Source organism: Mustela nivalis, assembly GCF_964662115.1.
Source record: "Mustela nivalis genome assembly, chromosome: 10".
Lineage (NCBI taxonomy): Eukaryota > Metazoa > Chordata > Mammalia > Carnivora > Mustelidae > Mustela > Mustela nivalis.
This window is the reverse complement of record NC_139029.1, coordinates 13661292-13676350: the sequence shown is the minus strand read 5'-3', so window position 1 is coordinate 13676350 and position 15059 is coordinate 13661292. Positions and strand designations below refer to the sequence as shown.

The 15059-nt window shown below is 55.9% G+C and overlaps 1 protein-coding gene and 1 long non-coding RNA gene across 5 annotated transcripts in view; one reads left to right on the top strand and one right to left on the bottom strand.

Moving 5' to 3' along the window:
* The first annotated feature begins 911 nt into the window (after positions 1–911).
* LOC309841506 lies at positions 912–9189 on the top strand. 2 transcript variants are annotated; one of them, XR_014299153.1, is made up of 2 exons: positions 912–1011; positions 8932–9189. It is a non-coding gene; the product is annotated as an uncharacterized lncRNA (long non-coding RNA). The 2 variants fall into 2 exon arrangements; XR_014299154.1 differs by lacking the exon at positions 912–1011 and adding an exon at positions 8588–8643.
* Positions 9190–9474: 285 nt separating this feature from the next.
* The window catches only part of VWA5B1 (von Willebrand factor A domain containing 5B1), a 59006-nt gene continuing 53421 nt past the window's right edge, over positions 9475–15059 (bottom strand). For all 3 annotated transcript variants that reach the window (XM_082684456.1, XM_082684455.1, XM_082684457.1), the window contains exon 22: positions 9475–13861. In XM_082684456.1, coding sequence (XP_082540582.1) covers positions 13355–13861 — 507 coding nt within the window. In that variant the 3' untranslated portion in view covers positions 9475–13354. The remainder of the gene's footprint in view (positions 13862–15059) is intronic.

The window sequence follows — 15059 nt, the reverse complement described above, 5'->3', positions numbered from 1 at the left end:
CCATTGCTCTGAGCTTGACCTCTGTGAGGGTCCATTTCTTCATCTGGGCGGTGGGACTAATAGGACCCCCTATGTTAGTAGTGCTGTGAGCCAATAAATCAGTCCGTGGCAATGCATGTGATGGTGCACTTTACTCCTTTTCCAAATGGTACTTTAGTTCTCTGTTTGTGCATATGCTAAGATGTTCAATGAGAGCACAGAGGTTATGGTACGGGCAGAAGTAGCTGAAATTGTATATGTGGATATCCAATGATGGAAGGAGCTGTCTCATCGTCGCAGGTGAGCAAGCCCCTGGTGGGAATGCCACTGAGAGGACTCAGGCACCTGCTGGAGAAACGAACCACTGCCTCTGATGTTCTGGGAAGCCCACTCTCCCCCTTCTCCATTCCCTGGCTCCTGCTCACCAGGGACCTCTGTTTTCCAAAGCAGCAAGCAGCCTGCATGGTAATTACTTTTGGACTTATTAAGCATAATTATCCCCTAATCGCATACAACCAGTAATTACTGTGGCTGTTACTAGGGGCCTGCCCATGCAGCACCACCCGCGGCCCCAGGGTCCAACACCCAGCTGGGGCTGGAGGGGGTGCTGGTGCTCCCTGCCCTAGGGTTGGGGGGGGCTGACCTGAGATGGGACTGCTGCACCCCCACCAGGTGCTCCTCCAGCCTGGACACCGGCTGGCGAAGAATGGCTCACACATGACAGTCCCAGGGCCACTCCAGCTCTAGTCCAGCTACACGCTCCCCATCCGGTTAATGCTTGCCCGAGCAGCCCTATATCTGCCTGGGCTGTTCCCTCCTCTTTTATTCTGTCATTCCTCTTCCTTGCCTCCAACCAACCATCCGCTCCTCTTCCCTTCCTTCAATTATTTTTGAGACTTTTTTATGCTCCTACCCTATTCTAGGTACTAAAGATACAGCGGTGTTGTGGCGGTGGGAGGGCGGTTGGACAAAAGCCATGCTTTCTTGGAACTCAGTGTCCATTTGGGAGAGAGAGAGATAAAGAATAAATGGGTAAGTTATGCTCTTAGAAGAGGTTGAGCACTGTGAAGAAATAGAAGGCAGACTGATAGGCAGGATGTAGAGGAGGGAGAGGTTAGAGAAATTCATAGTTCTAATGGGACCGCCAGAGTTGGCTAATGGGGAATGGTACACTTGAACAAAGACTTGAAGGAGGTGATGGGTTAACCTCTGATGGTATGTGGGGAGAGAATGTTCCAGGAAGAGGCAGCAGCGAGTGTGAGTGTGAGCAAGTGGGGGGTGGGGGAGGTAGGGGATCAGCACTGGGAGGGAGCCGGGGAGGGAAGGTTGCTGAGGTCTGGTGAGCCATTTAAGGCTGGCAGTGTTCCTCTGAATGAAACATCTGAGCAGAGGAGTGGCCTTATCTGACTCGGGTTTTTGTGTGGCTACTCTGTCCACAGAGAGAGAGAGAGAGAGAGACCATGGGGGCAGGGTTGGGGAGAGCCCCGGGGGGCGGGGCAGTTGCAACAATCAGATGGTGGGGGCTTGGCCAGGGAGCAGGGAAGAGTGGAAGAATTCCAGAAATATTTTCAAGGTGGAGAGGACAAGATTCCCTCATAGGCGGGGAGAGAGGTATCCAGGATGACACCCAGGTTTTTGGATTCAGCAGCTGGAAGGAGGGAGTTGCCACTTAGCAAATGGGAAAGCCAAGGGTGACTCAGGTTTCTGAGGAGGGCAGGTGCTCCCTTGTGTTAAGGTCTTGGCCATGGGAGAGGGGTGCTAGTCTGGGGTTCAGAGGAGACAAGTATGGCTGGGGCGGTGCCCGTGGAAGCCCCCTCCCCCACCTGTGCACGGATGACATTTAAAACATCTAGATTAAATGCACTCTTCTAGTGAGTAAGTGGGGACAGATAGGAAGAGGCCTGTGTCTGAGCCTGGGGTCCCCCAGGATTAAGAGACTAGGGAGGTAAGGAGGAGAATCCAAGGAAGGAAGCCAGCCGGTCAGCAGGAGGGAGGGAGCTCTCCCCTCTCTATCCTGGGGCACCAGATTCTTTTTCCTCTCCTCTCCGTCCACACTCCCCTCTTGGGGTTTATCCCTGTCCCTCCCTGCCCCCACGCTCACTTTCTCTCTCCCCAGGGCTTTTTGTGTCTCCCTCCTCTTCTCTCTCCCTTGGCCTCCCTTCCTGAGCTTCGGCTTCCACCCCTCCCTGCTCAGCGCCGCAGGGTCTGAGGCCCTGGGGTGCGGGGATCTCCTGCAGCCGAGGTTCCAGCCAATCTCCCGAGGTCTTGGAAGCCGCTTGTGGGCCAAAAGGCGCGCCTCCTGCCCGCCTAATGCGTTCCAATATTTATTTACATGCGGGTCAGACTACTATTTATTAAGGTGTCGCTTTCAGCTGTGCGTGGGCTAATCGTTCTTAATGTGCCCCGTCCCGGTTCCCACGGCGACGTCTTCCTGGCCGCAGAGTCGGCGCCGCTTGGAGAGGGGAAACTGAGGCCGGAACGCGCTGGCGGGGGTGGGGGGGGAGGGAGGGTGCCGGGAGTGCTGCTGACCGCTGGGTGCGGGCGCGGAGAGAGGCCAGCGCGCAGAGGGTGCTGGGAGTGCGCAGTCGGGAGGTGGGGAGGCGGGAGCGCGGGTCCGGGGTCGCGAAGCTCTCGCCTGGAGCGGGATGCCAGTCTTGGAGCGGGTGGGGAACTATGAGCACAAGGAACTCAGCTTCCCCGAGCAGGGAAGACGGGGGTGCTGGGGGGTGGGTGTCTTCGAGCAGGTGGGGGATCCCGAGAGCGGGAGGCCGGGCAGGGGGACTCAGGTGGAGGTCTAGGAAAGATTGGGGATCTCAGGGGGGAGGGGCGGGGCAGGGGACCCAGATGGGGGTGTCTTGGAGCGGGTGGTGGGGGAGGACCCCGAGCGCAAGGCCTGGTGGAAGTGAGTTTTGGACTCCGGACGCTTGGGCCTCCGCGCGGCTCGCCTGGCCGTGGGCGGACAGACGGACGACCGCGGGGCCCCGGGAGGGGGCCGTCGCCTCCCCCAACCCCAGCGCGTAGGCTGGGGCTTCGCCTCGCCCGATTCTCCCGACGTCAGCAGCAGCCGCCGGAGCCGGAGGGAGCGGTTTAATTGGAAGGATTTTGGGTTAAGGACAGATGTGGCTTCGCCGGGTTTGGAGGCAGGGCGCGCGGGGGCGGGAGGGTGGCTGGACGGAGTGGGGAGGGGGGCGGGGAAAATAGACCAAGAGACACCCCGGCTGGGCGCCCCTGGAGAGAGGAGACAAAGGCAGTTGTGGGCGACAGTTGGGAGCGAGAAGCAGATAAAGAGGGACCTCGGCAAATACAGCTGGGGAAGAACAGAGGCGGCGTGGAGGCTGCAGGAGACAGCCGGGAGAGGGCGCTGGCGAGCTGGTTTCTGCCCGCGGGCTGCCTCCCTGGCCTGGGAGCACCCACCTCTCCGTATTAGCGCAGCCCTTCCCAGGCGGCCGTCCTCCTCGCGGGAGGGGCTAGCCTGGGGACACTGATTCATTTTATTACTGGTGATGTCGGTACAGTGTCTGCCCACTCCCAGGCCTTGTTGGTGTTACCCTGAACGTTCTCTCCTGGTTGGGAATTGCAGCTTGAGAAAACCCAGGGAGGGGCGCCTGGGTGGCTCAGTGGGTTAAGCCTCCGCCTTCAGCCCAGGTCGTGATCTCACATCGGGCTGGAATGGAGCCCACATCGGGCTGTCTGCTCAGCAGGGAGCCTGCTTTCCCCCCACCTCTGCCTGACTTGCTGCCTGCTTGTTATCTTTCTCTCTCTCTGTCAAATAAATAAATAAAATCTTTAAGAAAAACAAAAAGCAACCAGGGAATTGAGCCCAGCCCCCCAGCTCCCCAGGCATCCCCGCCCCAGAGCCCTCAGTAAAAACTGACCTCAGGCTGGCAGCTTAGCAGCCCTGTCGGTCCCCCTCTGAGCTGCATGGGGCCAAGCACATTTCTTCCTTTGAACAGCGCTGAGGGGGGTGGGGGATGGTGACAGGCCAACGCTGGATGGAGTAGCCCAGAAGCTTGTGTTTTCCACCACTCAGGGCCAAACACTCCCTGATAGTGGTTGTAATTTCATCAAGCCTCTGGTCTTGAGGGACAGTGTTGTGGTGGCTGTGGAACTTTCTGGAATGGTATCCGGTGGATCCGTGGGATCGGTGGTGCTCTGCAGGTTCCCCAGACTCCCAGAGCTCATGTCTCCACCCGTGGACCAGCTGTGGCCATGCATGCCGGGGCCTTGTGGCCCAAGGGAAGAGTCCTTGTCTTCAGGAGAGTGGATACAACCTCATGGGCATCCCCACCTATGGATGTTCTGGAATGTTCTGAAGTCTGGAACCAAGATGGGAAAATCACTGCCTGGAAGTTATCCACCCTCATTTGCCAGATGGGGCACCTGAGACCCAGAGTCTGTGTCCTGGAAAGACCTGGGCCTTCACGGCAGGGCAGCTGGGGGAGAGGGTAGGTGAGCTGTGGAAGGTACCTGTCCCCTTTTCCTTATTTCAGCATCAGGGCGGCTGGGTTTTTATCACAAAGTGGGGAGGGTGGCAACGTTCATTTTCTGTGTGCCCAGCCTTCTGCTCCCCCTAGAGCACCTAGTGCTCTCTCCTGCCCTAGGACTTGACTCTGCCGCTTCAGGGTCTAGCTTGTGAGAACGTCCTTACCCACACACCTGTGTCCCCAGGAGCCTTTCTGAAGACCTTCTCTTAGAGTAGCCATAATGTAGGCTCTTGAGACCCAACAAGGGTAGGCCTGGGGGAACCTGAGTGGTCCAGGCCACATCCCTCCTTGGGACTCAATATCTCCATCTGTATTATGGGGCAAAGTGGGCATTTGGAGGATTCTGAGCACCCGTTCAAGCCCTGACAGCTCAAGACTGGCCACAGTAGGAGAAGCAGCTGGGACCTGGGTCACATGGGCCAGGGCCATCTGCTGCTTCGCTTCCTTGGGGCCGGAGTGGCGGGGGTGATGGGGACAAACAGCAGAGAAGAGGCAAAGCTCTGTGGACGTGTTATGCAGGAGGAGGACTTGTTACCCATTCCAGTCCTGTGCCTGGAGACTCCTGGTCCTCTGCTGCCTTCTGGGGAGGGATGGGAAGTATGCAGCTGTGCTTGCCTTCTGGGGGGTGGGGTGGAGAGGAGGGGACTTAGGGGGCAAGAGGGACAGCGAGCCTGTGGTCCCAGCAGCTGAGCTCAGTAGCGCAGGAGAACAGGAAAAACTTGTAGCAAATGCTCCCTGCTCCTGCATGGCCCAGCATCCAGGAGATGTGGGGTGAGGGAACCAGTGGGGCAGTGAGAACTGGCCCTCAGGTTGCCGGACGTGGGTTTGGATCCTACCCCACCAGTTTCTGGCTGGGGGACCTTGAGCAGATTAATGAGTATCTGTGACCTGGAGTGTTCTCACTGGAAACACCAAAAGGGTACTTCATAGAGTTGTGAGGAGCCCATGAGAGACATTGCTGGAACGATCTTAGAATATGGCTGACATTTAGGACTCCCCAATTTAAAACTTCTGATCCTTTTTATTAAAGAGAGGAGACTGGCTCACCCTCTAAGCGAGCACTTCAGCTTATATGTATGGAGCATCTACAAGCCCAGTATCTGCTCTCAGATTGCTTGTAGTCTGATGGGGAGACACACAACCCTGAAATACCACACCTGGAAAGTGCTGGTAACAGCTGTAACCTGGAGTACAAAGGAGTGTGGGAGAGGTCCAGCCGGCCCTGAGGGTACAGGTCAAGGAAGACTTCCTGGAGGAGGTGGGCTGCCCACTGGGCTCTTGATAAATGTCCAACTTGGTGGAGAAAACATGGCAAGGACATGAACGTCTTGCTTGGGGGACACTTGGAATCCAGTCTCTGCTCCTCTGTCATCTGTCCAAAGGTCATCTCTGTCTACCCTCGGAGAGCATCCTCCCCTCCTTGACGCTCCATTTCTCCTGATATTGCTTTATTTTTCTGCCTTGCCACTTTTTGCCTTAATGTACATTTCCTTGATTTTGTGTTTCTTGTCTGTCTCTCTCCATTAGACCATCAGCCCTATGAGTGCAGCCTTGTGGGTGCACTTGTGCCCCCCACCCCTCAAATTCCTATGTTGAACTCTGAACCCCTAGTACTCAGAAGGTGATCATATTCGGAAATACGATCTTTCCAGAGGTAATAAAATTAAAACGAGGTCGTTGTGGTGGGCCCTGATGCAATATGACTGGGGTCCTTGGATAAAGGGTGAATTTGGAGACAGTTGCGTCCCAGAGCAAAGGCCATGTGAAAACTGGGGTTGGCTGCCACAAGCCACGAAAGCCCCAGCAGCTGGGAGAGAGGCATGAACCAGACCCGTTCCCCGCAGTGCTCAGAAGGAACCAGCCCTGCCCACACCTTGATCTTGGACTTCTAGCCTCCAAAACAAGAGACGTGACATTTCCCGATTTGTGGTCCTTTACTGTGCAGCCAGCCCTAGCCTGTCGCCCAGGGGAAGGCTGTTGTGTTATTGCGTGACCCAGTCACTAGGGGGCACCAGCCACAGTTCTCGAATAGACTGCCCTTGTTTTTGACATGCGGTGATGAGGGACAGACACATCCTGGGTTGCAGCCCGTATGGAATGGGGGGAACCTGCAGCATCTGGGCCGGTGTGTGGTGCAAACAGGGGGTTTGCTGTCTTCAATCCTTCTCGAGGCTCGCCTGCCTGCTTTCTATTCTTTCCCGGAGTGGCGATCTTTCCTCTGATCCAACCCATCTTTCTCCCTCCCGGTGGAAAGCTCAGGGGACTTGGGAGCATCACAGATGTCCCCGTGGGGGCATGGGGGAACGCTGTCTTCAGACTGTTACTGTCTGCCCACAGAGTCCTGAGACAGGTGTCCCCAGAACTGTGCAAGAGTTGCCTCAGAGAGCACAGTCTGATGGAGGAGACAGACCCTATTTGGAAAACCCGTGGTCAGATGGAGGAGATAAGGTCTGTGCCCCTGAGGAGCCTCCGATCTGATGAGGGCTACATAGTCCTGCCCTGGGAGAGACCAGCAGGTATGGTGGGGAGCTCCCAGTCTGATGGGGGAGACAGAACACACAAACATTTACACTAGTAAATATCCCATAGGAAGCTGCTGCCTGGAGGCGGCCTGGGAAGGCTTCCTGAAGGAGGTGGGCTCTCACTGAGTCTGGAGAAGGAGGGGTACTCATAGGGTGACCAGGAGGAGGAGTGGGCAGAGCAGGGAAGGCCCAAGTGGTCACCTCCTTTCCAGTTCCAGGGGAGCGAGCCCAGTGCCTGGACTCACGGGTGAGTACGTGGCCGGCACAGCCTTTCAGTGGGCTTCCTAGCCATCACGAATCACCCATTTTTAGCAGGGAAAAAAGGCTGTTGACAGGGGACAGGAATAGCTTCTGAAGCCTCCCTTCATCCCTGCCGCGGCGCTCCTCTTTCCCCAAATGTCTCTGCAGGCCCAGACCTGGAAGGCAGTGCACGCCCACAGCGCCCTCTGCCGGAAGGCATCAGAACGGCACCGCAGGCTCTGGGCGCCGAGGCCTTTGTGCAAACAGTCCCAGTTCTGGCTCTCTGGAAGCCCCATTCAGAAGCCAGGAATGAAGGATAGGCAGGAACTGGTTCAGTGCCTGGGATGGTCCATATATGCATCCTGAAAGATCTTGGAGCTTAAGAGGAGTGTAGGGGGTGGTCGGTTCTACTTGGAGTGGCTAAGGGAGCCATCATAGACAACTCCCCTTGCCCATTCCAGATCTTACTGGAGAGCAGGAGCTCTGAGTATCCAGGACCCACCTACCCCCAGGCCAGAAGAGGACCTCCTCCCAACAGATGACCTATGTCTCATTATATCAAAGCGGATGTGTCCCTCTCTTTCTCCAACCCTGGATCTGGAGTGGCTAGACTTCATGTGGGTAGTCTGGATGCTTCCAGAAGGGCTTCACCATTGGGAGACTCTAAGTGAGGCTCAGATGAGAAGGAGGGTAGTTGCTGCTGGATGGCAGAACAAGAGAGCTTGGCAGAGCTAGGCTAGGACTCAACATACTGTTTTCTCCCCATTTTGGACAAGGAAGCTCAGGTTCCCAGGAGGCCAGCAGTGCCTTGGAGGGAACTGGTAACCACAGGATAGAAGACCCAGGAGACCCAAGACCTGACCCACTGGGCTCCCTTCATTCTCTCCTTCCGCAGAGTTCCTGGAGAGAATCCAAGGGTCGAGGGTCTGCTTTCCTGAGTATGTATTTCATAGCACAAGGGGCTAGGAGATCCTTATTGCCACCCCACCAGGACACACACACACACACACACACACACACACACACACACGGTGGTTTTTACAGAATGCACAACTGGAGAAGAAAACAAAGCAGCAGGTTTCTTATAAAGATGGAGGTTGTGCCTGTTCATAGGTCAGTGAGGTGTTAAAGGAGTTTTCGGTCTCCCAGCAGCCTAGAGCTGCGGTGGGAGGTCAGAGAAAAGGCTTGTCTAGCTCAGCAAAGGCCCATTACCTAGCTGAGAGTCATCCACGAGGGCCAGGCCAGTATGCAGTATTTCTGTTGGCCTCGTCAGTTGCAGCCTGTTGGAGCCTCAAACGGTTGCTATTAGGGCAGTTTGCACATCAGAGCGATGATTTGGGTCTATTGCGAATTCCTATTTTAGTTGCCTGTTCTCCCTGAAGGCTGCAGAGGGATGACCCACAGTGTGATGAAATAAGGTAAGATGCTAAAGGATTTCCAAATGACTTAGGTTTGCTTCTGGGGGCAGTTTGTGTGGGTTTTAAGACAAAATGACAGCTGGTGATGATTTTCAAATAAATATATTTTGTGACCACTAATTGCTTTGGAGGGAAATCTGAAATGTGGGAGGCAGCCGTGCAGAGCTGTGGTGACAGGTGCTGTCTGGGTGCAGGCGTGCCCCCACAGCTCGTTCAGGTCCGGGAGCTCCTGGACTGGACACCTGCCTGTACCTGTACTTCTCTGACTGGTGGTTTTCTCTACTGCAGAAGTGAGCCCGGCCGGGACGCCGGTGGTGGGCCGGAAGTGCTAAGGAGTGAATGGCATTTCTTGGGAGAGACCCACAACCAGTGGCGGAGTGGAGCTGGAACACACTGGAGATGTGTGTCTACTCTCGTTTCCAGAGGGATCAAAGTCCACACTCACAGCCGTAACCTTCCCTTTACTGGTGTCCTTTGTGTTGCCCTTTTACTTCACTTGCCTTAGGGTGTTTCTGGGGATCACACAAATACATTCTCTGCACTGAATCCTTATCTCAAGCTCTGCTTCTGGGGGAACCACCATGACCAGCTTGTTCTGATTTTCCTGGGATTGTTCCAATTTTAAAAAGTCAAAGTCCCATATCCCAAGACTGTCCCGCACCTCAGCACCAGACAGACAGGGATGATGGGTCACCAGAGGGGGGAGTCCCAAACCAAGACAGATGTGAGCACACTGAGCAAGGCAAACAGACCACTGAACCACTAGTTTGAAAGCCAAGTAGACACAAGTATCATTTTGTCAAAATGAGAACAAAAGAGCAGACACAAGTATCATGTTGTCATATCAGTTTCATTAGTTGTTACGAGCTAAAAACACTTCTAAGAGAACAGTAGCCACCAATGACAAATAAGCCATTCCTTTGAAACCAGACATGGTCATACAGCCCCTGGGTGTGGTTTGCTAATTGTTGGTGGATAGAAGACAGCTGCCATCCAGGACTCCCGCAGGGTCCATGGGACTGGCCACTGGAAAAAGGCAGCGGGTATTCTAAGAACAGCAAGTGTCACAGGCACTGGAGGGACATTATAGGTGAGCAGGCAAGGGAACAGGGCAGCATGTTGTAGGCACTTAAGGCTCCGAGGGGGACAAGCACCGGCCATGCCGCTTGAGCCAAAGCCACCAGGACAAATAGTGAAACTATACTGGGTGTGTCGCTACGTTCGACTGCATGGAGCCAAGGTGCTTTGCCATGGGAAGCAGCTGTAAGCTCAAGGCAGCTGGCCACAAGCCAAGGTTTGCAGCATGAACAGGAGGAATCCCACTTTGTCAGGTGATCTGGGAGGCAGTTTGGAGGTCAACTTCAACGGGGGGGGGGGGGGTGGTGGTGGTAAACACGCAGGTCAGGGAGCTCCATGGTAGGGAGTGCTAGGGAGCCTGGCTGGGAGATGCTGCCAAGGTCCTGACTTTAGGGACCTGTCTCTGCAGAACAGATGTTCCAGCTGTGAAATACCACATATATCCCCTGCCCTGCTTATTTTTATATGACGCTGGGGGACATGCTCCCGTTGAGGGATGCACCCATGGTGGTGGTGGTGGGGGGGTTGATCTCCCTCGTCCCTGCTAGATTGGTGGAAAAAAAACCTTGCAAATACCATGGCAGTGAACACACAGCCCATTCCTGGGGTAGAAAAGCCCTTATCTCTCCCTTTGCAGGAAGGATGCAGAAGCATTTGTGTCTGGGGACCACTTGGGAGAGGTTCCAAGATGCACATAGTGAAAAGCAGCCTTTGTACCCTACACGAGCAGGTCCTTGTGTGGTGGGTTCTGGCAGAGCCGGTGAACAGTGGAGGCTGCACACAGATCCAGGGAGACTCCTTTCCTCATTTCCTTTCAGTGGGGGTCCCTGCCAAGGGAGAGAGGAGGTTCCCCTCCTAGCGAGCAGGTGCACCTCCCTCCAACCCACAGCAGGTAGTTTGAGAACTCGAGACTCTCTATTCCTTCGGTCACAGCAGCAGAGGACAGAGGACATCGTTTGTTCTGTCCGCGGGCAGGGGACAGATGGAGAAAACGCTTATTTTCAAATCCAGGGCAAATCTGCCTAAGGGTGGGGTCCAGTTTCCCGGGATCTGGAGATGATCTCAGCAGAGGGGGGGGGGCCCAGAGGGATGATGCTGCCCTGTGTGTGGCGGGAGGTTGGCCCCTTGGGACACTTTGTGGCAGACTCTCCCCCCTACCCCAAACCCCGGGACAAGGAAGCCTACCGCAGGTGCTCTGGCCAGGGTCCCACGCTGCTGCTGGGAACCACTCTATCACACCACCCGTGTCCGAAAGCTCAGGGGCTGGCCTCTAGTGCCAGGGATGCCCGGACAGCTCAGTCTGAAGCCACCCTGACATATGGCAGGTTCAAAGGTTGGGGAAGCAGCAGGCGAAGACATGCCCTCCCCGGCATGCCAGGGAGGGGGTTAATGGTGCGTGGAGCAAACTCGCTTCTGATGCTTCTCACCAAGCTCGGAAAGGACAGGAACCCCCAGCCGATGTGGTGCTCACTCTGCTGCCCCGGGACGCCTGGCATGCAGGAGGCTCTCAAAAAAGGCTCTTTGAATGTCAGCGCCTGAAGATCCCTCAGGGAGATCTAGACCAGCGTTTTCCCAGCTGAATAACCCTGGGGAGAGCAGCCTTCTGAATCACCTCATGGGAGACTGACAATACACATTTACATATTCATGACTCCGAGTCTGTCTTGACCTAAAGAAATCTGTTTTCCTTGGGTTTCCCCAACATATTTGCCTGCCTGACCGTTTCTCATGAATTGCTAATTCACATATCAACCAAAGAATAGTGTTGGAAATGCTGATTGAATAAGCCTCTTCATTCTACAGAAGATGAAACCGGGCCCAGAGAAAGCAAGCAACTTGCCAGAAGCCACACAGCATACTGATGGGAGTTCGGACAAGCACTGAGATTTCCCAGCTCTCCTCAGTGTTCTTGCCCCTGGAGGCCCGCCTCTGTTGGAGGGGACCACTGGGCAGGAAGGATGCAGATCAGGGTACTCATTCATTCAGGCAGGGCATAAACGTTTCCTTGCATCACCTAGAAAGCAAGGGCTAGTTGAACAAAAAATCCAGATTAATCCAAGTTAATCCCAATTGCCGGAGCAATGTGTCCCTCTTTGATAATTTCTGGAATCACCTTAGCTTCAATGCCTGCGCTAATTACCTAAGGTTATTTTTTCCTTAAGCCTTTTTCTCTTTGATCTCAGCAGGACCGGTGTGGAGAAAACCCCTCCTGGGAAACTTCATAGCACAGGGGGAGGGTAGAGAAGGGCCCCCAACCCACAGGACACCATATCCTATCCAGGCTGCCTCTTCTCTACGCCTGAAGGGAATTCTGTTGGAGCCCCTCTCCACCTCTGCCCCTGAGAAAGAATGGTCATTTCTCAAGGCTTCGTGAGGCTGGGACGTGTGCCAGAGCCCACAGCACCCCCCACAGGTCACTTTGCTCTGTGGGGACCTCCAGATCTCCCTGGAGAGGGACTGGCTTTGTGCCAGGGCCCTGGAGCCCGAAGGGACCACTTGGTGAAGCGATGTTAAGGCCTTGGAGAGGGCATGTGAGGGTTCAGCCTGGGGTCCCAGACAGCTCGGCTTCCAGAGGAGTCTTCAGGGCAGAGGTGACTGGGCCCCCAGGGTGTCCGAGGCTGCGCCCATCACCCAGGGTCCAGGTGAGCTTGAGGGGGGGAGGAAGTTCCCGGGCGGTGTCTGCTGGACCATTCAAGTGTCCTTCATTTCTTTGAATAAAGCCCCTTCCCAGCTAAAGCTGCTTGTCCCAAACGCACAGCCAGGCTCTGTCTGGTTCTCTGTTGCAAAGAGGGCCCCCGGGATCCCAAAATAGAGCTGACGCAGGGCCCCCTCGTGCCCCTCAGCACCGGCGGAGTTCGCCTTGCACAATTCCTGAAACTGTGCAAATTATTTAAGTTGTCGCCTGGTTTCTCCACCGGCTTCTGTGACCATGTCTATTCTGTTCGGACTATTTAAGCACAGACTGAAGCTTGGTTTTAATACCTCAGCGGCAGGTGTCCCTCCTGGGCCTCCCTACCTCCTCCTCTTAGACTGGAGGTCACCGACCGTCTGCCAACTGACGTACACTAGGGCTTCCAAGCCCCGGGAAAAGGCCCCCGAGTGACTCTTTGTAGCACGTTGGGAAGGGGGATTCTCCCGTGGGTTTGTGAGTGGGATTTCAGGGTGCTGGACCGTCACCACGGACACAAGGCAGTGGGCAGCGGTGGTCTCCCGTGCTTGGACGTGAGCTTGCAGGTCTGGTTATTGGCAGTCTTTGGGTTCACTCATCCACCCTTTTATTGGGGGGGGGTGTTGCCCATGGGACCCTCTTCCAGAGAAAACTGGGGTTTAAGCTGTATTTTCTCTCTCCCCACCCCACAGCTGCCTGGGCATTCTTTGGAGCTTCTAGAGATCTCGTCCAACCTCCCTTACCTCATGCACTTATTTTACAGGTGGGGAAACTGAGGCCCAGACAGGGGATAGGAGCTGGCTTACAATCGCACAGCTAGGTGGTAGCAAAGTTGGGATTGAACTCAGGCCTCCTGACTGCCAGTCCAGGGCTCTTTCTAGCAATCAGTATATTAGCTACAGCTGCAAAAGCTCCCCCCCTGCCAGGCCCGCACCGTCCCCTCCCTCTCCGCTCTTCCCACCCCTACTACACGTAATTCGGGTTATAGCAAAGCATGTTGAATTCCAGGTTCTCGTCCCAGTGCCGCAGGAGCACAAACAGCTGGCGGGCCGCTGCCTTGAGGGTGCCCCGTGTGCGGCCCTCGGGTACCTCCTGCTGCTCCAGCCATGAGTTCGCTTTGGCGGCCACCAGCTCCCACTCCACAAAGTAGGAGGCCGAGCTGTGCTCCAGCCACGCCAGCGCCACCACGGTGGCCCACAGCTTCCCCGTGTGTTCTACTATAGCCCAGGGCTCCCAGCCTGGCTTGCCCTCTGCCAGGGGCTCCGGGGAGAAGCTGTCGCAGGAGGGGAGCCGCACGGAGGGGCTGGTGCACCCCTGGGGACTCGGGGTCTTAGACTCTGGCTGGCGGGCGGTGAGGGACACTCGGTGACAGGTGAAGGGTGAGGTCCACTTGAGCTTCTCCATGGGGATGTGGACGGCCTCGCAGAAGGCTTGGTTGAGCAGGAAGGCTCCGGAGGCCAGCTGCAGAGACACCTGTGTGTGGGGCAGCCCCTCAGTGGGCCTCAAACTTTTTAGACTGTGGAGCACCAGGCCGTGCAAAAGCCTGGGTCCACACAGCCCGCCCATTCATCCCCCCAGATGCCCCTCCCACCTTGGAGATCTGCAGGGTACTCCAGCCAACCGAGCATCTCCGAGCATCTCCGAGCTTACCCCATGGGCACCTCAGGCTGGTCAGGCCCAACCCAAGCTCTTTACTCCACACCTGCCTCTTGTCCTGTGTAGGGGGGCCCTGCTCTGGCTTTGGGGTCATCCATTGCCGTTCGGCAGACTCAGGGCAGCTCACCTCCCTGACCCTCCCTCCACACTGATCAGTTTCCAAGTACCAACGGGTATACTTTCTACTCTGCTCAGCAACCCGACAGCTGCCTCCACTCCCCTCCCCTGCCCGCCCGCTTCTCCTCTTTCCTGCCTTGGAGGGGTTCTAGTAAGGCACAAACCATGGAGCTCTTTGGAAGCCATCAGCTCAGTGACTTCAAGTTTCTCTTAGAATCCGCGATTTCCAGAGCACTGGCTCATCCTCTCCCTGCCCCCAGCCCCCAGTGCTCTGGTCACCAAGCTCTCTCCTCCCCACACTGCCGGCCACGACTCCTCACCCTCTGGTCTCGCTCGGTCTGACCACTGCCTGGAGTCTGTGTCCCTCCGCAGCCACCACACCTCAACGCACCAAACCCGACCTCTGAGTTCACAGCACCCAAGCATCAGGAATGTCTGGTTCCTTGTCCGTGCCCCCACTAGACACTGAGAGCCATGAGCTCAGGGACTCTGTGCATCCAGTTCAGGGTCGTCTCCCAGGGTCTAGCATCATGCCAGGCTCCACAAACACTTAAGCACAAAGCTCTGTGGCCCAGGTGCCTTGGAAATTCAATGTGACACTATGCCTCGGGCGTATAGGGACTCGGACTGTGTGGGGCAGCTCACACCATGGCCCCTCCCCCAGCACCCTCTGATCCCCAAGCCTCACTGGGCCTCCCATGCGGTGGGGCCAGGCCCCCTTGCTCTTCAATGCAGAGGACCCCCCCCTCCACCAGCTTTCCTGCTCCAGACTTGGGCTTCTCACCCTGCCACAGCATGCCGGGCTGTCTACAGCGTCACTTGCTAAACACAGTGTGTGTTCCTGCGGTGTTAATTTTACTTGCTTGTGAGCTATTTCAAGGCTTATTTTTATGTATTG